Raw genomic sequence first — 24,054 nt, forward strand, 5'->3', positions numbered from 1 at the left:
GGATATATGTATTTGTATAACAGATTGCTGTATACCTGAAACTAACACAACACTGTAAATCAATTATACCTCAATAAAAAATTTTTTTAAAAAGTTGTGTCGATTTGTACTCTCACCAGTGTGTATAGAGTTCTGGTTGTCATTGCATGTAACCCAAAATTTTCCACCAATCTCAGTGGATGGAGAAATCTGATTCACAACCTCCCTAATAGGCTTTATTATTTGGTTATGTCCTTATGTTTATAATAGTCTTTTACATCATCTTTTTTGTTCTATCATCTTCCATCAGTTCCTTTCCCACATAACATGTCCTGCTGCTGGTGCCTCTTCCTGCAGACATGGCTGACGCAGGAGGACTGTTCAGACTGTGTTCAGTGAGGAGAGGATTACTCGCTGCACACCAGCCCACCATTTTAGGCTGCCTGACAGTGCGTGGTTCGACACTTCCTGAGTGTCTCTAAGTCAGGCACAGGGATGGAAGCTAGAGCAGGGAGGTTTAGAGAGATTAAGTGTTGTGCTCTTGGATATACAAGCAGAGCCGAGAGAGAGGATACAGATTTGGTCTCTGAGCCCCAAAGTTATAAAGAGTTAAGAGATAAAAAATGAGTATCAGGGACCTGTTAAAGGAGGATGGAGACCACAGCAGAGCAGCATTCACTTTGTGGAGTGAGGCTCAGGTCTTCTTTTGCTTCAACTCATGCTTCAACTTTTGCTTTCTTTGCTTCCCCCAAGTCTCTGCCCATTCATCAGTCACCCCCAAAGTGTCTTTGTGAATCTAGGATTGGCTCACTATAAAAGCCCAAACCACATTTTTAACAGCAATGAAAGGGGATAAATGATTTTCTTTATCTAGTTTCTTAACAAATGCTTAATTTTTTTCTTCTAGTAGCTAATTGTCAGTAGAACAATTTTAGTCTGCATAATATGAGAATTTCAATTCAAAACCTAAATGCTAGCTAGTTTAGTACTCAGAATGTTTTTCAGTCATTTCTTTTCTATTACCCTTACTCACCAATATCATGTCAGTTCACTCTATTGTTTATTTTGTGTGCTATCTCCCCAAATAGAGTGAAAGTTTCTTGGATGGTAGGAAACTTCTTTGCACAAGGCTATCTGGTATACTTCATTTAAATAGACAGAGGGAATCATGGACTCCTTTTGCTTAGGCTATCAGAAATCCTAAATTTGACACTCAACTCTGGAAGCCCCTTGTAATTTAGTCTTCTAGTTATATTTATTCTCCTCTTCCCTCTTTTGTATCCATTATGACTTGCCTTTTAACCTTCATCTTAATAGACATGCAGACCATTGATTATTGACATTTTAAAAAACTGTAAGTTGATTTTAGAAGGCAGATGAGTCAAGACAAAAAATTAATGCTCATTCAATATATTTGTTGCAGTAAGACATGTGACGTCAACATTTTAAAGTATCCTTTAGTTATTTAAACTTAAACCCCTTTCCTCATCTATCTTAATTCACTTTGCTCTTAAGAGTTAGGGGACGTTCTTAAACTTACCCCATTGATTCCAGAAAATTGCTGAGCCATGTGCAGCATCAATGCCACTAGAATAGGCTGTCGGTAGCTGGAATTGGTGAAGAGCTGAACTATGGAGACTTTCTTTTCACTTGTTGCTTCTTCCCTTTCTTTTCTCATCTCAGTGATGTCATTGGTGACATCATCACTTCCTCTGAGTCTTTTCAAGCCTGTCCCCCAAAACGATCAGGTTGACACAACTCAGGTCAAAACAAAAATAAATTTATTTGTATTATGTTAATGAAAGAGCTACAGTTCTGCATAGCCCTTTCTGTTACTTAATAGCATGGGTGTTGGAAATTCTTCCTTGTTAAATTAAATCCTGCTTTTTTATTTCTCAAAAAAGCAGAACATTTCGCTCCATCTTATGACAAACAAAACTGTGATCCTCATTATCATAGAAGGATAATGCAGGAAAGGTCTTTTAGAAGTCTCTGTATGTGGATTTTCTGTTTGGGTTTGTGTGAATGTTTATGGTTGCAAAATGGCATACACCAGTCATATTACGTGATCTTGCATATTCTTCTTACATATAATCACTGACTTCATTTGGACAGCGCTGGTACCAATTTCATGAGTATCCATTCATGCACACTCTTTCTCATTAGCTGACGGTTCCAAAACAATAGGAAGAAAGTAAAACCACCCACAGACTTACTTTTCTTTGCTTTGGCTTCCTCATCCAACTTGATGTAAAGGTATCTGGGGCTTTCTGGACAGAAGAAGAGCAGCAGAGATTGGAAAACAGCTGGCACAGCAGACAGACCAAGCAGGATGTGCCACAGCTCATGACTGCCCAGGATAAAGTCGAGGCCAACGATCTGAAAAGTCAGGGAGGAAGCATGTCAACTGCACATCACTCTGGATCTGCCTTCTGGAACAGTTTGTTGAAAAAGCACATTGGCTATTTGATAGTAATCCCTGACAGCTGTGACTCACGTATGCACAAGCATGCACAAGATGAAAACTACTGCTAGTGTGTCTCATCTGAACTGAATTATGGACTCTTTGTTCTACAAAGAATTCACCTACATTTGTTTTCATTAACTCCTATGGGACATTTAGGATGCGAATCAACCAAACTTTTAAGCACATATTTGATATCTAAAACAACAGCAAAAATCATGCATCTTTGGACCTTTGTTAAAAAAATTTCTTCTTAGGGCTTCCCTGGTGGCGCAGTGGTTGAGAGTCCGCCTGCCGATGCAGGGGTTCGTGCCCCGGTCCGGGAGGATCCCACATGCCGCGGAGCGGCTGGGCCTGTGAGCCATGGCCACCGAGCCTGCGTGTCCGGAGCCTGTGCTCCGCAACGGGAGAGGCCACATCAGGGAGAGGCCCGCGTAACGCAAAAAAAAAAAAAAAAAAAAAAATTTCTTTTTAGATTACCCAGGACTTAAATAGAATGGGGTTACATAGATAAAACAATTACTCTGATGAGAACTAGTTTTGTGATCCCGACTGCAAGTAGTTTATCCTCTGGATAGCCATAGGTTTGAGGTTCTAGGACTCCCTCTGAGAATGTAGGACAGAAGGAAAGAATAGAGCCAGCTGAACAAGAACTGCTATTGTAAGCATCTGCATATTAAATTTGAGCAGGTAAGGTGCTCAGAACAAAGGAAACCTGGGTAGGCAAAATTTTGAAATTTATTATTCCTTGCAATCTAAATGGAGTAATTTAATTCTAGAATAGCTCCAGCAGTTCAAGACTTGGCTTACCAGGTCGCCTCCAGTGCCAACCCCACCACAGCTCCAAGGGGAAAAGTGAAGAGTGGAGTAGTAGTACTTTAGCTTTGAGCTAAAAATCCTATGTCTCTATACCACCTCCACTACCACCTGTGGAACTGCCTTTTTCCTCTGTGTCGTTCTACAGTGAGAGTGGACAATCAGGGAAGGAGAAGTTGGGTAAAGTAGAGGATGGGTGAGGTAGGGGATGGGAGTTTTTACCTGACTAATAAGAATGCCTGTGACAATGGCCAGCTGATGAAGGGCGCCAATAGCGCCCCTGAGCGTGGTTGGAGCAATTTCACCAATGTACATTGGAACCAAGCCTGAAATTAACCCTGAATGAAACATGAACATAAATGTTAAAGTGTAGCCAGGACTATCGCAATAACAATAATTCTGTTTAAGTACAGTCAATATTCTACTGAAAACTCCCTTCCTGAGTTCATTGGAAGGAAGAGCCCTTGTCACCAACAATTACACACAGTTTACGCAAAGAATGTTTGTTGATGAGACTCCAAATGAAGTTGTAGTTGGATATACAAATAGAAAGGAATGGTTAGTCATGCATTTGGCAATTATTCATAGCATTGTCTTATTTAGTTAAAAAAATCCATGTTAATATTGAGTTTGTATCACAATGCCTTAGGTTATCTTCAGAAAAGAGACTGAAGAATGCTTTAACAATATTCTTAAAAACACAATAATATTCTCACTCTAGATTTGTGGGATTAAAGGAAATTAGAACTTATCTAGGCCAACTTCTTTACTTGATAAAGGTGAGAAACGACTTAGCCAAGATCACAGTGCAATAGAGTGTTAGTGGAGAACTACAAGCCCTGTCTGAGTTTCCACACTGTGGAGGTGCCTCAAGGTCACAGTTGAGTTGGCCAGGCCAAGGGGGAAGGTGGAAGGGGTTGAGGAACTCAGAGGCTCTTCCCCCAATCACTCCAACCAGAGCAAACCTAGCTTCTTTATTCTCTCCAAATAATAGGCTTCAGAAAAGATTTTATTTGCATAAAGACTTCTGGTGCTTAAAGGAATACAGAAATTTGAAAAGCTCTAGGCCATTCTGCCTTCTGTAGTTTTCCTAGATGCAGATGCAATCAGTCATGTTGGAAATGGCCGAGTATCTAGCCATTTGCTGAGTGCATAAAACGGTCAGAGACTATCAATGAGCAAGGCTGAATGCGATGTTTGGCATTTTCTTAAGAATTTAAAAGTAAGATTTGTCAGAGGCTTCCTCTTAGAGAGACGGCCTGCCTATCAAATGTATGAAAGATGCTTTGAGGAATTGTTTCAATATTTTTTTTCAATATTTTTTAATGCTTCAAATTGTTCTTAATATCACATGAACATTTGCATGATTGATACAGCATCTGAATTTCTGCTTTTACATGTAACTCTAATGAGTGGTCTGTTGATCTTAAAGAAGAAGGGGAAAAAAACCCATTTGTTTGGTCCTATTCTAGGCTGTACTATTTTTGTGTAATGCCTAACATTATACCCCAAGAACAGAAAATGCAGATAAGCTCACAGGTCTGAAGTCACATGAACCTGAAGTCAAATTGTATTTCCTATAATTTTTAGCAATTTTAATGCTCATAATAGGATCCGACATAATTTTAAAAGGTGGTTGGAGAGTACAAGTTACTTGGCTATGCTAGTGATAGGTTGTTCCATGTTATGTTTACAGCATTTATCTTCAACTTTACCAAAAATACTTTGTAATTCTTTTCTTGCTATATTTTAAAAAATAGAGAGAAAAGATAGAAGAATCATGATTTGGACTTCTTTGATTGTGTTATTATTTGCATTTTACAGAAGAGGAAACTGAGTCTCACATTCAGTTACTAAGGCCAGACAAAGACAGTGCCAGAATCGATTCACTCTGAATCCAAAGCTTTTTCCGCAAGTGGGGTGACTCTTGACCTTGATCAAGCTACCCTTTCAGTTATTTTTATTAGCATTGAAAATAACAAAAAGAGACAAGTAATCTTAGACTTTTGTTTCAGCTGATCATTGAAGACTCATGGAATTATAGTCTTTTCCTCTTTGCAGGTAAAAGTGTTAAAAATATTTTATATACCGTTTTGTGCCCTCACCTTTCCTCTCCCACCCCCAGTGGATATTATTAGTGGCTATGATTTGGGACAATGGGTGTCACTGGGATTGAGAAGCAAAAGATTTGACTATTTTAGAGAATGCACGATCCTCCCTCCCTTTCTGCTGATAAGTCGCTTCAGGTAGTTTGAAAAGCTGTCTCCAAGAAATAGGGATTCAGCTGTTTAGATGTGAAGTTCTTAGGAGGAGCACCCTTCCTCCATTCTGAACTCCTCTACCAACTGATTCTGCCTGATTCCCTCTCCCTATATGGTCAGCACCACTTTAACCCTTCAACCAGCTACATGTGGAAGCATCTAGGGCTAGGGAATGTGGTCTGAGAGATGGGCCAGGATGTCAGGGTCTTTCCAGATAGGAGAGACAGAGACACCAGTGGCCAGGTAGGCCCTAAGGGTAGAGTTAGGGGTCTGGGCATAGCAGTCTTCCGCTGTCTACTGAACAACGGGAGTAATGATAACAGCTAGCACATTTGGCAGCTTGCTGTAGTCACATTCTATGCTGAGCACTTATTCTCACAAGCATCTCCAGGAGGTAGATACTGTTATCCTTCTCACTTACTGGATAAGGAAACAAAGTTAAATAATTTGTCTTAGATCGTACGACTAGAAATGTTGTCATCGCTGTGGATAAGAACATACCCTTACAACTCCACTTGCTGGTCCCAAACCTCCCTGACTCAGGACTGCAACTTTATGCTACTGCCTTTCCCTTTCATGATGTCACTCGAGGCTCAAAAAAATTCTCTACATGTAACCACATCTGCCTTCAGAATAATTTTCAGATGTGTGTATGTGTTTGTGTGGGAGTGTGCGTGTGCGTGTGTGTGCGTGTGCGTGTGTGTGCGTGTGAGTGTGCATGACTTACCACAGTAGAGTCCTGATATGCCTCTTCCTGAAATTATAAGAATGTGAGATGGTCCCAATTTCGAAAACCCCATCAAGAGAGCTCCAGCTATTGAGAGAATGTTTGCTACCAACATGGCTTTGATTCTGAAAATTTGAAAAGCAAGGATTATAAATTTAGCATCAAAACTTGATACAATTATTTGCTTTCAGAGCATGCTGAGATTTTTACCTAAGACTGAATATTTTAATTTTGCTGATGGAGCTAGTTGGGGAATCTTAAACCATGATTGCTACTTTGATCTGTCTGTGGGTTAAAGCATTAACAATACGTAATATATATATAATGGGAGAATTGGGGTTGCAGGTACCTGATCTCCACATTTTGATAGAGATGATTCAATTGTGATGATGACTGGTTTGCTTTAAGATAACACTTCTGACACCTTTTCAAATAGTTAACAATTAAGTTTTCTAGAAGTTGATTGTTTTAAAGAATAATTGCCTGGTGATAGCTAAATTTAATTCTGGAGTTGTAACTTATAACACCCCTTTTCTTTTCTTTTAATGGTACAAGTTTTTAGTTGATATAGATCATGAAAGGAACTTTCAAAGTTAAGTTTTCTCTAGTATGAATTATTTGGAAGTAAATTAAAACACGCTTTTACTTTAAGCCTTATCATAGAGAACTATAGTTATCTGTATTTTGTCATTGTATGCCAGCATATTTCCAGAATCTATGAGTTAATGTCAACCAATGTAAAATATGTAATAAAGCTGACAATAGCAACAAAAACATCATTTTCAAAATTAATCATATGAAAATTGACATTTGCAGGTATCTGATACTCTTCCTCCTGTTAAATGGGAAAGTGAGGTACACAAAAACCTTCTTCAAAGTTCAGTCGATGCTAAGGCCAATAAAAGAATTTGAGTGAACAGGTGTGAAAATTTTTGTCCCACAAAGAAATGTAAGTATCTTGTTATGCTCTATGTCAGTGTTTCAAACTTTAATAGGTGAGCTTTTTCTAAGCAAGTATCTTAAACACCAAACAGATTTTTTTTTTCTGGAAAATAAAACTATATCATCTCATACTGCAATGATTGCCCAAAAAACCATGTGATGGGCTGGATAATACCCCACAAAGGTCCACACCCTAATCTTCAGACCCTGGGAATATGTTACTTTATATGGCAAAGGGATTTTGCAGATTGATTAAATTAAGGATTTTGAATTGAAGAGATTATCCAGTCGGGCCCAATGATGTAATCACGACTATCCTTATACTAGGAAGGCAGAAGAGAAGGTGATGTGATGAAAGAAATAAAGCTTGTAGTGATGTGCTCTGAAGATGGAGGAAGGGGCCACAAGCCAAGGAACAGAAGTGGCCACCAGAAGCTGGGAAAGGGAAAGGAAATGGACTCTTCCTCAGAGCCTCCAGAAAGAATGAGCCCCGCTGACACTGTGACTTCAGCCAACTGAAACTGAATTTGGGTCTCCAAAACGGTAAGAAAACAAATTTATGTTGTTTTAAGCCATGAAGTTTGTAGTAATTCATTAGAGCAGTAACGGCAAGCTAGTATATGCAAGTTATCAACTACCCAAAGACAGGTAAATAGAGTGCTTTAGAGCTGACCAGCTTCAGAACTGCATAGTAGAAAAAGACAGGGGTGTTCTTCTGTGAAGTGCTTTTTCTCTACACAAGGACAGAGGGGGGGCAAATTCAATAATTTACCCTAGGAAACTGTTACTAGCTAGCTAATAGCATATTCCATTAGGCAGGGAAAAGATAAAAAGTCGTAAAAGAGATAGATAGCCTGAAAGTATTTTTGATGCTGGATTGCTCTAAAGTCCCTCTTCCTTACCACCAGTGGATGCTGGAGCACTCTATACACCTTAAAGGATTTTAACTTCTGCTCAGATGTGAGAAATGGCCAAGAATAAATAATCTAAAAATACACGAAATGGTTGAATCAGGGAGAAAGAAATATATGTCTAAGTATATTTCTTTAAATCTTGCTCTAAATACTTCTGTAGGCATAGGCTTCTTCATCACCATCATCATCTACACTTGCTGCCTGCTCACTTTGTGCCAAGCAGTGTACTAAACCTTTTATATTCATTTTAATTTAATCCTTACAATAATGCCACGAGGGAGGTATTTTTTCCCCCACATTGCAGATGGAGGGAAACATCTTAGAGAACTGAGGTAACTTGCTCATTTTCACATAGCTATTAAGTGACAGAGCTGGGATTTGATCTGTGTGAAACCAAAGGTTAATGCTTTATTTTGGTGAGTTCCATTTTTGATACAAAAGAAAGAACATATTCAAAGGCAAGCTGTGTATACCTTCCTTCACTCGTGGTAGTGTGGATTGCCCAGATCATGGTCTCCCCTACCTTACCCTGGTACTTAAATTTTAAGTAAAATTTCACTTTGAGAACCCAAATCTATAAAATAGTGGCTGTAGACATCTATTGACTATTAACACAATTACAAGGAAAGATGTTTTTTAAAGCAGTAACGGAAAAGTACACTTTTATTTCCTTTTAACTAGTAAAGCAATGACCCTGGCAATAAGGACCATCATGTTAGTTCTCAGTGAATCTCCCTAGAAAAATAGTTTTGTGAGAGAGACTGAACTATTTTGTCTTAATTTTGAAGTTAAAATGATTAGTTTTAGGGCTATTTTCAAGGAGGATCATTTTTCTACTGAGAGTTGGAGGAAGCCTCACTTTTAGTTCACAATAAATAATTTGATAAATGGTCATTTGACATTGTTTTGGTCGTTTGACATTGTTGATGCTAAATCCTAAGACCTTTGTTTTTGTTTTTGGCTACGCCTCATCTTAGTTGCAGCATGCAGGATCTTCGTTGTGGCATGTTTTAGTTGCGGCATGCGGGATCTGTAGTTGAGGCATTCGGGCTCTTAGTTGTGGCATGCATGTGGGATCTAGTTCCTCGACCAGGGATTGAACCTGGACCCTCTGCTTTGGCAGCACAGAGTCTTACCCACTGGACCACCAGGGACGCCCCTAAATCCTAAGACTTGAGAAGACAAGTATCCTGATTCCATCACCAGGACACTAATTAAATGTTTTAGAGTAAGTCACTGGATTGTTAGAATCTCTTCTCTAAATGAGGGACAAGGGCTTAAATTTTTTCCTCAGTGATGAGAAGAAGTATAAAACGTCAACAGCTGCTAAAAGAGTTGGTCTATCCATATTTAAAAATTTAACTTAGCTTTGCTTAATTTTATTTATTTTAGACATAATTAATCTAGAAAAATTTCCAACTATTGCTTAAACCAACTTGGTGCAAATTGAAATGATTTTTAAATTTTTTAAATAATTAAAGCCAGTTAATGACCTGCATAATTTATGGATACTGATTTAAAGATCAGCTAAACACCAGTAAGTTGATAAAAATTTGAAGAACTGACCATTTTCTTTTATGGTAGAGGAAGTCCCTCTCAAATAAGAGTAAGAATAAAACTTGCATTACCGTGCTACCCATTACTTAAGAGAAATTCTTACAGTCTTACTATATAAAAGCACCAGTACAAGAGGAAGAACTTATCAGAATTTAATAACCAAAGAGTGAAAACTATAATTTAAAGTAGGAAGTTTAGGACTTCCCTGGTGGTCCAGTGGTTAAGACTCTGCACTTCCACTGCAGGGGGTGCGGGTTCGACCCCCGGTCAGGGAATTAAGATTCCTGCATGCCATGTGGCGTGGCCAAGAAAACAAAAAGTAGGGATTTTACTAATTAAATGAGGGACTTCCCTGGTGGTCCAGTGGTAAAGAATCCGCCTTCCAATATAGGGGACGTGGGTTAGATCCCTGGTCGGGAAACTAAGATCCCACGTGCTGCAGGGCAACTAAGCCCACACGCCACAACTACTGAGCTCGCGCACCTCAATGAGAGAGAGAAAAGCCGCACGCCACAACTAGAGAGAAACCTAAGCAGATTGCGTGCCGTAACAAAAAAGATCCTACATGCCTCAGCAAAGATCCTGTGTGCCGCAACTAAGACCCAACGCAGCCAAAAAGAAGGAAAATAAATAAATACAATAAATAAATATTTTTAAAAATAGTTAAACGAATTGTAATCCAGTATTACTAAGATAGTTGCCTATATCATTTAGAACTTTAAAGGTTTTGCATTTTCTAAATTTTCCATATTTGCATGTTTTTATCATGAGATAAAAAGTGATAAAAGATGGAGGCAAAGAGCAGAAAATAAATCTAAAGAAATAACCGTTTTATTTTCTGTTTTACTTCCTCTCTGTGGGGGTGGGGGGGATCCAAGAGCTTTAGTACATCACATGACTAAATGAAATTTGAGTGTAAAGGAGTTCCACTGATGTTTTTAATCCAAAACACATAATAGAAACCAGAGTAGAGAAATGGAGACACCACTTGCTTCAGCCCTTTGTTGGGGCTTTGAGATAAAAGGAGCAGCAGCTAAAAACCCCACGCCAAGTATATTGGGCAACTGGGAGCTGGGGATATTGACTGGACCTTAGGACCTGACTGATCCAAATGTCAGATTCTAATCTGAAAATGAAAACCTGGATGTCTGAGAAATGGAGCAATTTGATGAAGCCAGCAATCGACTCCCAGGTTAAAAATTCCACGCTTGACTCCCCACTGAGTTCCTGAGTAAACCATTTGTGCGGTGGTTTCTCAATATGTTTTACAAGTTACAAAGTCAGAGAATCAGAGTAATTATCTAGAAATACACACCAAACTCACTTTTGCTGCAAATGCCTCCACTATTAAGCCAATGGTTGCAACAGATTTTTCCATTATTTGGTCCAATACCAACCTAACTCATAGGGTCGTGAGTTGAAAAAACAACTCTGAAACTATTCCACAAAAGGAAAGATGATTTCTTTCTAAACAAATTATGACACCCAAAATACTGAAGTTTCTGTGTTTCTGCTTGTTTATGAAATTTGCCTACCTTCCAAGCTGGTCTCCAAGCAACCCACCAAAGAATGAGGCAATCATCCCACCAACTGGAAAGCTGGACACAGACAGGGACCAGAACATGGTGATGAGGCTAGCAGATGCCACAGGCTCTTCCTCAGCCCAAGGGGTTGGTGTTGGGACCCCTAGAAATGGGCTTGCGGGTAGTTCCTCTGTACTGTTGATAGCATAGCTGTTGATAGCTTTTCGGTCATCAAGCGGAACACCCAAAACATGTCTATAATGGGTTATTATTACCTAAGGAGATAAAATAAAGAAAAATAGCTCCAATATTTCAAACATTCTGTATATTTTTTGTTTGTTTTTCCTTTAAAATATTTGTTAGGTGTTTAAACAGGATTATCTCAATTATGTGTGTTAGGCACATACTAACGCATATAGTTGTCTCAGTTGACCATATCCTATAAAACAGAGGTCACAAATTCCAGTGCCAACAGGAGCCAGACAGGAATAAACAAGTGAAGGAGGCAAGAAGGATCTTGATGACTAGAGGACTGAAATGCTGTCTGTAATTCTGAGAATGTAATAGTGAGTTGGCAGAATTTATTGGTCCCATCTGAAGGAGGAAGTTGCAATGTGAGACTAGTGTTGCATGACCTTTAATTTTTTTTTTAACATCTTTGTCGGAGTATAATTGCTTTACAATGTTGTGTTAGTTTCTGCTGTATAACAAAGTGAATCAGCTATATGTATACATATATCCCCGTATCCCCTCCCTCTTGCGCCTCCCTCCCACCCTCTAGGTGGTCACAAAGCACCGAGCTGATCTCCCTGTGCTATGAGGCTGCTTCCCACTGGCTATCTATTTTACATTTGGTAGTGAATATATGTCCATGACACTCTTACTTCGTCCCAGCTTACCTTTCCCCCTCTCCATGTCCTCAAGTCCATTCTCTACGTCTGAGTCTTTATTCTTGTCCTGCCCCTAGGTTCATCAGAACATTTTTTTTTTTTTAGATTCCATATATATGTGTTAGCATATGGGATTTGTTTTTCTCTTTCTGACTTACTTCACTCTGTATGACAGTCGCTAGGTCCATCCACCTCACTACAAATAACTCAATTTTGTTTCTTTTTATGGCTGAGTAATATTCCATTGTATATATGTACCACATCTTCTTTATCCATTTATCTGTTGATGGAAACTTGGGTTGCTTCCATGTCCTGGCTATTGTAAATAGTGCTGCAGTGAACATTGTGGTACATGTATCTTTTTGAATTATGGTTTTCTTAGGGTATATGCCCAGTAGTGGGATTGCTGGGTCATATGGTAGTTCTATTTTTAGTTTTATAAGGACCTTCCATACTGTTCTCCATAGTGGCTGTATCAATTTACATTTCCACCAACAGTGCAAGAGGGTTCCCTTTTCTCCACACCCTCTCCAGCATTTATTGTTTGCAGATTTTTTGATGATGGCCATTCTGACCGGTGTGAGGTGATACCTCACTGTAGTTTTGATTTGCATTTCTCTAATGATTAGTGATGTTGAGCATCCTTTCATGTATTTGTTGGCAATCTGTATATCTTCTTTGGAGAAATGTCTATTTATGACCTTTAATTTTTAACGAGAAGCCAGAAATCTGGATTTTTATGTAAAATTCTTCACGTTTTAAACGTTGGCAACTATCCAAATTGAAAATATCCTGCAGGTTGAAAAGATATATTTTCACTCCACTGTTACCCCTGCATAGCAGGATTTTAATTGGCTTCTGTAAATATTTTAATAGAAACATAAAAGTAGGTATAAGAATAAAGATTGGGAAAGATGAGGCCCAAAATAAAGTTGGTATACAAATTCAAACACTAGGTGCTGTATCCTTGCTTTAGGCGAACTCTAAATTTATTAATAAGCTTCCTAGCAGCCAGTGAAAAGAGAGGAAAACAGTCATATATACTGGTGAATTCTGAAGATCAAAAACAACTCAGTAGTACCTGAGAAGGTATTGAGACCTGAAGGAAGTTTCTTGTACGGGTCCTCACAGAGTTCAGTATGTAACAGAATAAACAATTTCAAAACTAGATTTCACAGTGCCATATTTTATAATGTGTTTCAGTAGAGGTAAAGATCAAACAAAAGTATAATCGAGTAAAGGCACATCCTTCAGGCTCTCTTCGTCTGTGTCATTCCTCTGGATGAGTTGGTCACTATTCAGCAGCAATGAGCTGGGAGGACCTCTGACAAGGACCTGGAATGCAGCTGCCCTAGGTTGCCAGTCCTGGGCAAAGTCCTATGTGGTAAAATCAGCTGATGAGGGAGAGAATGATATCCTCTTACAATAAAAGAAGTCTGATCCAGACATTTACCTCATGGAAGGCCACTCTGTATGGATAATATACACAGAAGAAAGGCTGAAAGGAACTATCCCAAATGTTCTCATCAGTTTGCTCTACATGAATAATCATGAATTTTTTTCTTCTAAAACTTTCTGCAACAGGCATGCATAGTTTTCATATTCGTAAAAAAAGTGTGACTTTAAAATACCCTAAAACAATTCCAAATGTCATTCTGCTAATAAAAACAAATGGGCCTGAATGACTCTTCTTACGTAATAGTGTTTAAGCAGCTCTTTCCATACAGAAGGAAGGGTTTATAGAGAGGGCACTAAGCCGGATGCCGGTGGGGGAATCTCTGTGTTTAGGTTTGGCTCTAGGACTTGGATTGGAGGAGGGGAAACCTTAGATTAATTTTCCCTCCAAGACTGAAGAGGATGCTTTAAATAAGGATTTGAAAACTCCCACAAGAAGAGAAAAGGTTCTACCAATTCCAAATTTCAAGAATCCTGTTAAATTAGCATGTGTTGTCATCACCCACAGAAAAAATAATATGGCCCCCAGAGTTATTCCCCAAGTCTCTCAGCCTGGGCAAGGGCTGCCACACTCATGATGCTATGTGGTACCTAACCAGAGCACATCTTTTAGTTCAAGGAGCAATGCTTTTCAGCAGATGGACTGTGGCAAGTACACATTTCACATGTTCACACCCTGTAGTCTCTTACCTTTTCCTTGGAGTCCAGTGTCATAAGAGAAGCAGATGAAATATGATGGATTCATAGAAGGCACCGAACAAATGCTTGTACCATCACCTTATGCCACCCCTTCCCCTAGCTTCTCTTCTCTCTCTCTCTCTGTCTCTTTCTCTCTCTCTTCTTCATTCACTAAATGCTTTTTTGTTTACATCAATCATTGTGCTTGGCACTGGTGCTAGGAAGAAGAATAAGACGTCAATCCCTCCCTAAACGACCTGACAGTCTGATTCAGAGCAGAGGGAACGAAGTCCTGGTTTCCCCACTTACAGGCTGTGGGATCTGAGAAAAATGACATCCTTCTCCTGTCTATTCACTGGAAACCAGAGTAGGGATGCACAAAGTAAATGAGAAAAATGATAGAAATTATTCAATATTTAAAAAAAATACCCATTCAAATAGTCAACATGGAGAAAACCCAAACTTTGTTGGCCTTGTTGACTATTATTTAAAGGTTTTGTATTATTTTACTTTGGATCACCTATGGGACACAGGAGTAGGGCGAAGGACTAGAATCTTGTTAGTCTTAGGGCTCCTAAGTGTTTTTTGTTTGCTTGTTGTTTTTTTTCTTGTGATGAGAACCCAGGATTCACTGTCTCAAAACCTTTCATATATAACATACAGCAGTGTTGATTATATTTACCATGTTGTACCTTACATCCCTAGTGCTTATTTATCCTATACCTGGAAGTTTGTACCTTTGACTTCCTTCATCCAATTCCATCCTACTCCCCACCCCTGCAGGGTTCCAAAATGTTTTAATCTGGACAAGAAATGGGCATAATAAGGTTGTTGGGTGAGTCAAATGGGGGAGAGCATATGTTAGTGCCTGACGCACAGTGAGTTGGTGCTCAATACATGTTTGTGCACTGAAACAACCTTATCCTTCCATTGTTTCCTCTTATTCCCTGGCATTTTCATCTGTGCGTCTGGAAGCTCTGAATGTATGCTTCAATCAGCTCGTAAATTTTTTTAAAAATCCTTAGGCACGTGGTATTCTAGCTGGAGTTTTCTGTGAGCTCAGCGAATAGCTGAATCAGAGATCAAGGATTATTTATTACTCTTTTCTTTTTCTGTGAGGGTTTTAAAGTGAGGAGTCAAGGCCAAGTTATCAGCCTTGGAACCACACACGTGGAACCTGACAGAAGACCAGGATTATCCCGTGTTCCCTGCGTGGACACACCTTATCTCTCTGGATGTGGAGCAGATACCTTTCTGTCACTGTTAGAAATTACCAAAAAGGAGAACTTGGGCATGTTTCACTTGCCTGTTGAGGTGCATTGATCACGCCAATGTCATATCCAAACTGGAAGGAACCCAGCACGGCAGTGAAGACAGTAAAAACCAAGGTCCTGGTGACCTGTGGGGAATGAAGCACAGGGTTGGGAAACACCAGGCAATTCCAGTTACCATCGCCCCATCACTCTGCAGCTTGGACTTCTGACAGGCTCCACTGGCTGGTTCTTGCCCCTTGATACTCATTCACTGTGTGCCCTATGCTCCTGGCAGGGCTCATTCATATGGGACTGTGGGCACCTTTCATTTCCCCTACACTGCTAAAGCAGCAAAAATCTGGGACAGCTTCGTCCAGGGGAGGAACCAGACATCCTTTTCCATATATATATATATGTGTATATATTCTTTTAAGCTTCAAAATCAGGACTGTCAATTAGAATTGCTGCTGACTAGAGGACACTGCCAAGATAAAAACAGTTTGTTTTCTTTGTTGTTTTGTTTTTTAAAATAAAATTTTAAAAATCATTGAAAAGTCAAATAAGACACCAGTAACAAAGAGATAGGGAGCTCTCCTGGACATTGCCATGATTCAGAAACACCTCAAAACTCATCTAAGAGGCATCACAATCCACATCAACATCTAGGTAAAATACTTTTCAGGATCTGCAACTTGTTGAACCTAGAGTTGTGAATTAAGGGATATTATTTTCTCCCGAACTTCATGCAGCTACAAAAAACTGTAGAAAGTGGCAGAGCATCCATCCCTTTAACTTATAATTACATGTCTGACCATCTTAGAGAAATCATATCTTGCATACAGAGTCACATGTAAGGATGTCTGATGCATTTTTGTGCATGTTATAGCAAGAATTGTGGGAAGAACCTAAATGTCATTCAACGGAATGGCCAAATAGATTCAAATACATCATGATACCTAGAACACATTATACAGCAGTTAGCATAATGTGATTGTTATATACTGACTTGTTAAGTGACAAAGGAAATTGTGAAATCTCATTATTTTTTTAAAAAGACTTAAACCTAAGTGTTATTTGATTTGTGTGTGTTTTATGTAACTCATAGAATATTTTCTTGAAGAACAAACACCAAAAGGCTGACCTTTGAGGAGGAATGTGAGATTGGAGAGGTGGGGTAAAAGAGTATTTTTCTTTTATTTATATTATTATACATTTTGTAAGGAAAATATTTCATGTATAATTATGTAATTTGAAATTTTAAAGTAAATGACATGAGATATAGTAGGAACTTTGTTGAATGAATTAATGAGTCATATCAACACAGCGTTTAGTTCCCGCTCTGATACTTAGTGGGTATGTGACCCAAGCCACTTTCCCTATTTAATCTTCAGTTTTTCTCTCAATTGGCAAATAATTGTAAATCCCCCTACTCCAGCATGAAGAATAGCTAATTAACCAGACCTCCTTATTCCCCAATTAAATTTCTGGAGATCAGAAATTTCACAGTGTCATCATCAACAAAGTATTATCACAGTACCACCCTGAGAGCCCTTGAAGTTACTGTCTAGTGGTCCTAAAACCAGACTTTACTTGAAGAGCTTATTACATGTGTAGCTTCCTGGGCTCACCTCGGATCTACTAGTGGATTGGAATCTCTGGGGTGATGATTGGGAATCTGTATGTTCCCTCTCTTTCTACTAATTCAGAATTAATTGCAGGTGGCCCCTATATAGACTTTCCCTCCCAGTAACTTTGTTCCCTGAAAGACAAGACATCAAAGCTGACCCAAATTACATGCTAATATGATATATATATATCTCCAAAGAACCATATAATATCATATAACTATGAAGCATATATATAATATCTTATATATCATATAATTATATAATTCACATTTGTATTTATTAGATATAAATCATATATACATATATAGTTATTTATTCATAATCAATAGTAAAATAATTATAAATAAAATATATGTAAAAAGTGCACATGTGCGAGTGCTTGCACACACAAATACACACACACGGTATGGTTATGGTGTGTGGAATTACCAGAGACTTTGAATTATCCTCTGAAACGGAACTGGAGACATCTAAAACGCAGTGGCTCAGGCAGCCAAAGCTAAGATGAGGTTCCATTCACTTGGTTGGTGATTTCTCCTTAAATCCTTTTTCCCTTTAAGCTGTTTCCAAGGACAGAGAATTTCATTTACAGATAACAGCATTAGTAATGAGGGGACCAAGAAGCGCCTTAAGCAGGCTTTAACCCCCTTCTTGATAATCTCCATTACTACAATCTGGACAATCTGATGTTAGGTGCAATGCAAACAGAGCTTCAATGCCTAATACTGATTATTTTGCCTACTGCATGCCATTCATGGCTGTATGTGTATTATGTCATTTACCTGTAATAGTTTTCTCTTGTTGCTATTACAAATAACCAAACAAAGCAGTGGCTTAAATAACACAAATTTATTATTTTACAGTTTTTGTAGATCAGAAGTCTGACACTAGTCTCATCAGACTAAAATTAAAGTGTTGGCAAACTGTGTTCCTTTCTGGAGGATGTAGGGGAAAATTTGGGTTGATGATAGAATTTAGTTCCTTGTGGTTGAAGGACCAGGGTCTGTGCTAGCTGTAAAGCAAGGGCCATTCCCAGCTTTACAGCATTCCTTGATTAGTCGTGCCCTTCCTCCATCTTCATAGCCGGAATCTCCCTATCTCAAGGTCCATAACGGTAATGGCGTTTGTAAAGCCCTTTTTACTATGTGAGGTAACATATTCACAGGTTCTGGGGACAAGGCTGTGGACATCTTTTTTTTTTTTTTAATTAATTTATTTATTTTGGCTGCACTGGGTCTTAGTCATGGCACCCAGGATCTTTGTTGTGGCATGCGGGATCTTTTAGTTGCAGCATGCTAACTCTTAGTTGCAGCATGCATGCAGGATCTTGTTCCCTGACCAGGGATCGAACCCCGGCCCCCTGCATTGGGAGCACAGAGTCTTACCCACTGGACCACCAGGGAAGTCCCATGGACATCTTTTGAGGACCATTATTCTGCCAACCACACTCCTCATGACAGTACCATTAGTATCCCTATTTTATAGATAACTAGACTAGTTAAAGTCTTACAGCCAGTAACTTGTATTGATAGAATAATGATTTGGATCCAGAACTTACGCTTTTAATTACTTGGTTATTTTGTATTTCTCATTGATCAGAAACAAACATTCACAAGCCAAACAGGTCTGAAACTCTAGGATCCTAATCTTTCTAAATTGAAAAAAAAGAAACTAAGAGTGCACGTATTTATAGGATTTGCCGATTGTGATGCTGAAGCAAATCACCAAACAATGACCAGTTCCAAGTGCATTTTCCATTTTCCCACCACTCACCGCACAAATCCCCTCCTTCCTCACACACCCAGAAAAAGCTTTTGTGAGGGCTTTCCTGGTGGCGCAGTGGTTGAGAGTCCGCCTGCCGATTCAGCGGACACGGGTTCGTGCCCCGATCCGGGCACGGCTGCTGAGCCTGCGCGTCCGGAGCCTGGGCTCCGCAACGGGAGAGGCTACAACAGTGAGAGGCCCACGTACCGCAAAAAATAAAATAAAATAAAATAAAATAAAAAACTTTTGTGAGGTTTCTGATGAAAATCAAAAAGGGCAAACAAAGGCTACTCAACTGCTCATCTGTAGCTCAGCTGAAGAAGAACCTCAGGTCCTACCCAACACCAAGCCCAGGGCTACGACATACTTGCCCAGTTTCATCCCTGCATCTCCTTTTCTTCCGTGGCAGAGTCTCCCAGCACTTGGTGTCTTAGTGACTGCCCCTCCCACTCCATCCCTGGGCTTCTGCTCTCTGCTGGCTCTCTCTTCCTGTCCCCACCAGACAAGCATATAGCTCCTTTCTTCTTATTTTGAGTCCAACTGGTGAGCAATGGTGAGCAGCGGTGTTACAGAGATGGAAGTTGGGGCTGAGGGTGGTGTCTGCAGCAGATCTGGCCCCCTGTGATCTCCATCAGCCTTCCTTTTCCACTCCAGATGACAGTCTCAGTCACAACAGTGTTAGCTGTTCCTTCATTGCTCTGACAAAAGTGTAAGTTAATTTTCAAACATAGATCTCTGGAACTCCTGTCCCATTACCTTCCAATTGAATTGTTCTAAGTCATTGCTATAGAAATATTGGAGCTGCCCCTAAGATCACTTTCTCACATTATAGGGATAACAAAAAAGCCACTGTGAAGGAGATAAGAGAGGTTTTAAACATTTAGAAATCTTAGGGTGTTCTTAAAGTCTTGGTCCTCTGGTCTCCCTGGCTTCTTTTTCAGCGTTGGCTCTGGTACTGCCACCCATGGCCTGAAGTTCCCCACTTTAACTCCTTGAGATAGAAATTTCACCCAGTTGGTCAGATAAGGAGCAATCTCATTTATTTTAATCGGGCCACTTGAATTCCCAACCAAAGTGATCATACCAAATATCAAAGTCTCTGGAACTGTTTGATTGCATTTTCTTTTTTGTTTTGTACCTCTTATTTTCAGGTTTGATTTCCTTCTCTGAACTCCATTTTGAACTGGCTCTTCGCTTCCCATCATTTCTTTTTCCATTGTGAAATAAAAAGAGATAACATTTGTAGTTAACCTTCTTTGTGGTTAGACTTGGTCAAAGAAAGTTTTGTTTATGAGAGGGAACATTTCTGAAAACTACTAAACAACTAAGTTTGAATTGGCCCATTAACCTCCATTCATTCAATCTAATATCCAAAAGGTTGACTCAAGGATAGGTACATAGGAGCTAGTGAAAACAGTGAGAACTTAGAGAGGAACTTACTCTTGTCCAGGCTTTGTGTTCTAAATGGTTTGCCTGTTCTCTCAAGAACCTTGTAGGTGGAAATTATTATACCATTTTACATATGGGAAAAGGTAATGATATGGAAAGGGTAATGAACTCATGTAAAGGCCATATATCCACCAAGTGGCAGAAGATATTCAAGCCTTTTCTCTCAACTTCTTCATAGGTAACAAGGTATTAAGCATGCACTTTTAGAAAGACTGTCTTCATCTGGAGCTTAATAATTTTAAGTTAAAGAAACTATGTTCTATATCCAATTAAAAATATGCTGCTGGATAAATGTAGAAGAGTAGAATGGGCAAGTGGCTGAACCTTAACATAAAACAAATGTGGGGCTTCCCTGGTGACGCAGTGGTTGAGAGTCTGCCTGCCGATGCAGGGGACATGGGTTCTTGCCCCGGTCCGGGACGATCCCACATGCCGCGGAGCGGCTGGGCCCGTGAGCCGTGGCCGCTGAGCCTGCGCATCCAGAGCCTGTGCTCCGCAATTGGAGAGGCCACAACAGTGAGAGGCCCGCGTACCTCAAAAAAAAAAAACCAAACAAACAACAAAAGAACCCAGATGTGGTGTTTATTTTGTGGCTTAGAAATCAGATGGAGTCTATTAGGAAATACAAGTAGGCTTGGGAGTCAGAAAACCTGGAAGAGTCCCAGCTAGGCCCTTAACATCCCCAAATCTCAGTTTCTTTACCCTGCAAATGGGTATAATAATAGTTAATGCATAGATTTGTTACAAAGGCTGAATAAGATACATACTGTAGTCTTCCTATAAATAGTGAAAGGGCTAAAACCAACTGATCTTTAATCACATCATTATCATCTCATTTATCACTCTTGCCAAACAACCACCTGTCAAATTTTTAGAAATCACCAATAATCTTCACAACACTACTGCAAAGTACATGAAATTATCCCCATTTTACAGGTGAGGAAACCAGGGCTCAGAGATGAAGTGGTATGCCCAACACACATAGCTGATGAATAACAGATACTCTTGTATTGGAAACCAGAGCTCATCTTAAACTCCCACTGCTAAACAAAAAGGCAGATTTTCAGCACCTATTGATTGACTAGGTAGGGAGCAGAGCTTGTACTCTTTCCTCTACAAAATACTATGTACGCCAACCCCAAGGCGATCTTGCACCCAACTTTGGAAAAGTCCAGGAGCTTCTCAAGCCATAGAATTTTCAAGCTGAAAGGGACCTTTGAGAGCAATGGATTCTAGGCTAATCTCTTCCTTTTTCAATTGAAGAATCTGAGTCCAAGTCTTTTGAATTATACAGTGCATTACTGGGTATATCCAGAGTGAGAACCCAGGTCTCCTAACCCTCAGTCTCATGCTTAGTTCACTTCTTTCAAAGTCTGGGTGGTTTTACAAAGCTATAACATTGTGCTTTACATCAGTTCTCATTCTTTCTGGGTTCCCTTTTTAGGCAATTCCTTAATTCTCAAGAGAAGTACTACAACACAATTTCTAAAGGCCCCTAAGAGAATTTAAGTATAGTTCTATATGAAACTTGATCATAGGCTATGTGCCAGGCACTGTGGTTAAGCACCTTTCTTTTTGCAATATCTACCAAACTTCAGTTGTTTGAACACTACCTTCATAATTTTTGCCAAATCTACATACCCTCTGTATAGTTATTAACTTAATATTTGTCTTTATACTATTTTTAAAGTTTTAGCTACTTTAGCTGTATCCTGGGCTGTTATAGGAAATCATGAAATCCTAGTTATTCCTTAAATACACATTATATAAATACATAACTATTGACATTAAAATGTTTGTCATCTGAGTTTCTCTAATATTATCTCATTTAATTACACCCATACAGTAGAGAACTATTATAATCCCTGTATATCCCATACTATATCCTTATGTTATATCCCAATGTGTTCTTAATTTGTTGCAATAGAGAAAAGCACTCGAGAAAATCATACAGACTACTCAGAAAACAGAGAAAATATCCTTAAAATCTCAATTAGTGGATAGGCCAGTTAAATAACTTAACCCCAGTATCACAGCAGGTAAGTAGTATCAGCACACTCCAAATCCAGGTCCCTGACTGCAAAGCCTGTGCTCCTAGCCTTGTCACTTACTGACATGAAAGATGGCTCAGCAGAGTAAGTTACACCAGATCAGAACTTAGAGGTCCTACTCTAACATGCATTTACCCACTTGTATGATTGTGTGCAGAGGTGGGTGCATTTGGCTGGGGGATACTTAGAAGACAGCAACAGCACTATACCCTTTTTATTTTCAAGTTTTTATTTTGAAAAGTATATCTACAGAGAAGTTGAAAGAGTAGTGCAGTGAACACTTCATAACCTTCACCTATGTTCACCAATGGTTAACCTTTACCACATTTGTTTAACTCTCCGTGTGTGTGTGTGTGTGTGTGTGTGTGTGTGTGTTGTTTTGGCTGAATCATTTGAAAATAAGTAGCAGATAGTTGTGTCACTTCACTCCTAAATACTTCAGCATGTACTCACTAAGAACATAGACATTCTCCTACATAATTACAATACCATTATCATATCCAAGAATGTAATAGTTATAAAACATTATCTAATATACCATTTTCAAAATTTCTCACTATCCCCATATTGTCCCTTAGAGCTGTTTTCTTCTTCCTTCCACCATCTAAGATCACTTGTTGCATTTGGTCATCAGTTCTTCTTAGTCTCCTTTAATCTAAAACAGGCCTTCTACCCCTTGTTTTTCGAATATTGATCTTTTTGAAGATTTCAGATCCGTTTCACGATTAGTTAGATTTTGGTTAATATGCCTTTTTTTGCACATTCCTTCCATAATATGGTTATGTAGTACCACTCGAGAAAACATTACACAGACTAGTCAGAAAAGAGAGCAAATATCCTTAAAGTCCCAATTACTGAATAAAAAATATGATTTTTTTAGCAGCCAAACTATCAATCGGCCAAGAGAAGTAGCTTTGATCTGTGACAGCTACACCCAACATCCCCCAAATCCTCAACATGCTCACTGACTTCAACAGATTTCACTATTCATGTCCTCAAATGGACACAATACGACTGTACCTTATCTTCTGTCATTTTGTGGGTTGGAGTCCTCCTCTTAATTCCCAGTCCTGTAGTGAGTGTGGCAGATACAGTGGCCAGTCCCTGACTGTCCTCCTCCAGCTTCCTGAGACTAGTTATACATTAGAGTAGGAGGAGCAAAGCAAAGAAGGCATGAGGCCAAGTCTAATCCTGGGCAGAAGGCGAATATTGATGGGAATCCAATCAATAAATGCTTTGCCTCTGTGACTTGTGGCTTCAATGCCTTTGTTCCACCAGGAAAGATGATGGGAGCAGGTCCCTTAGGCGTAAGTTAGAAACCAGAGGCGGTCATGTTTTAAGGCACGTTCTAAATGGGGCAGTAACCAGGGGCAGGTGAAAAAAGAAATCTTTGGGGTCTTTTGTCGAAAATGAGAGAAGCTGGGCTGCCATGCTATGCCGTGGGGAAAAGAAAGACAGGTGCGTGGGAGCCACATGCACTGCCCTGCAGAGAAACAGTTCTGTGGTGCTTTGGGCTTCAGAGCTGGACTGTGTGGCCAGAGGTCACTGTAGGCTTGAGTGGTTACCTGAATGCGTTTGGAGAGTCAGGAACTTGGGTTTCAATCTCACCATTTTACTGGTGTTGTGACCTTAAACAAGCGGCTCATTGTGACTTTTCTGTGCCTTAGTTTTTTCACCTGATGGAATGAAAATAACAGAATATA

At 39.4% G+C, this 24,054-nt stretch overlaps 1 protein-coding gene across 2 annotated transcripts in view; it reads right to left on the reverse strand.

The window, feature by feature from the left end:
• SLC2A2 (solute carrier family 2 member 2) overlaps positions 1-23,386 on the reverse strand; it is a 29,713-nt gene extending 6,327 nt beyond the window's left edge. Inside the window, exons 1-7 of one of the 2 annotated variants that reach the window (XM_060149227.1) lie at positions 23,372-23,386; positions 15,513-15,605; positions 11,196-11,458; positions 6,248-6,372; positions 3,482-3,597; positions 2,196-2,358; positions 1,520-1,707 (exon numbers count right to left, since the gene is read on the reverse strand). In XM_060149227.1, the coding sequence (XP_060005210.1) occupies positions 1,520-1,707; positions 2,196-2,358; positions 3,482-3,597; positions 6,248-6,372; positions 11,196-11,458; positions 15,513-15,605; positions 23,372-23,386 (963 nt within the window). Of the gene's footprint in view, positions 1-1,519; positions 1,708-2,195; positions 2,359-3,481; positions 3,598-6,247; positions 6,373-11,195; positions 11,459-15,512; positions 15,606-23,371 lie in introns of those variants that run through there. The other variant, XM_060149228.1, reaches the window with a different exon arrangement.
• Between the last annotated feature and the right edge of the window lie 668 nt (positions 23,387-24,054).

The sequence above is a fragment of the Lagenorhynchus albirostris genome, chromosome 5 (genome assembly GCF_949774975.1).
Source record: "Lagenorhynchus albirostris chromosome 5, mLagAlb1.1, whole genome shotgun sequence".
Lineage (NCBI taxonomy): Eukaryota > Metazoa > Chordata > Mammalia > Artiodactyla > Delphinidae > Lagenorhynchus > Lagenorhynchus albirostris.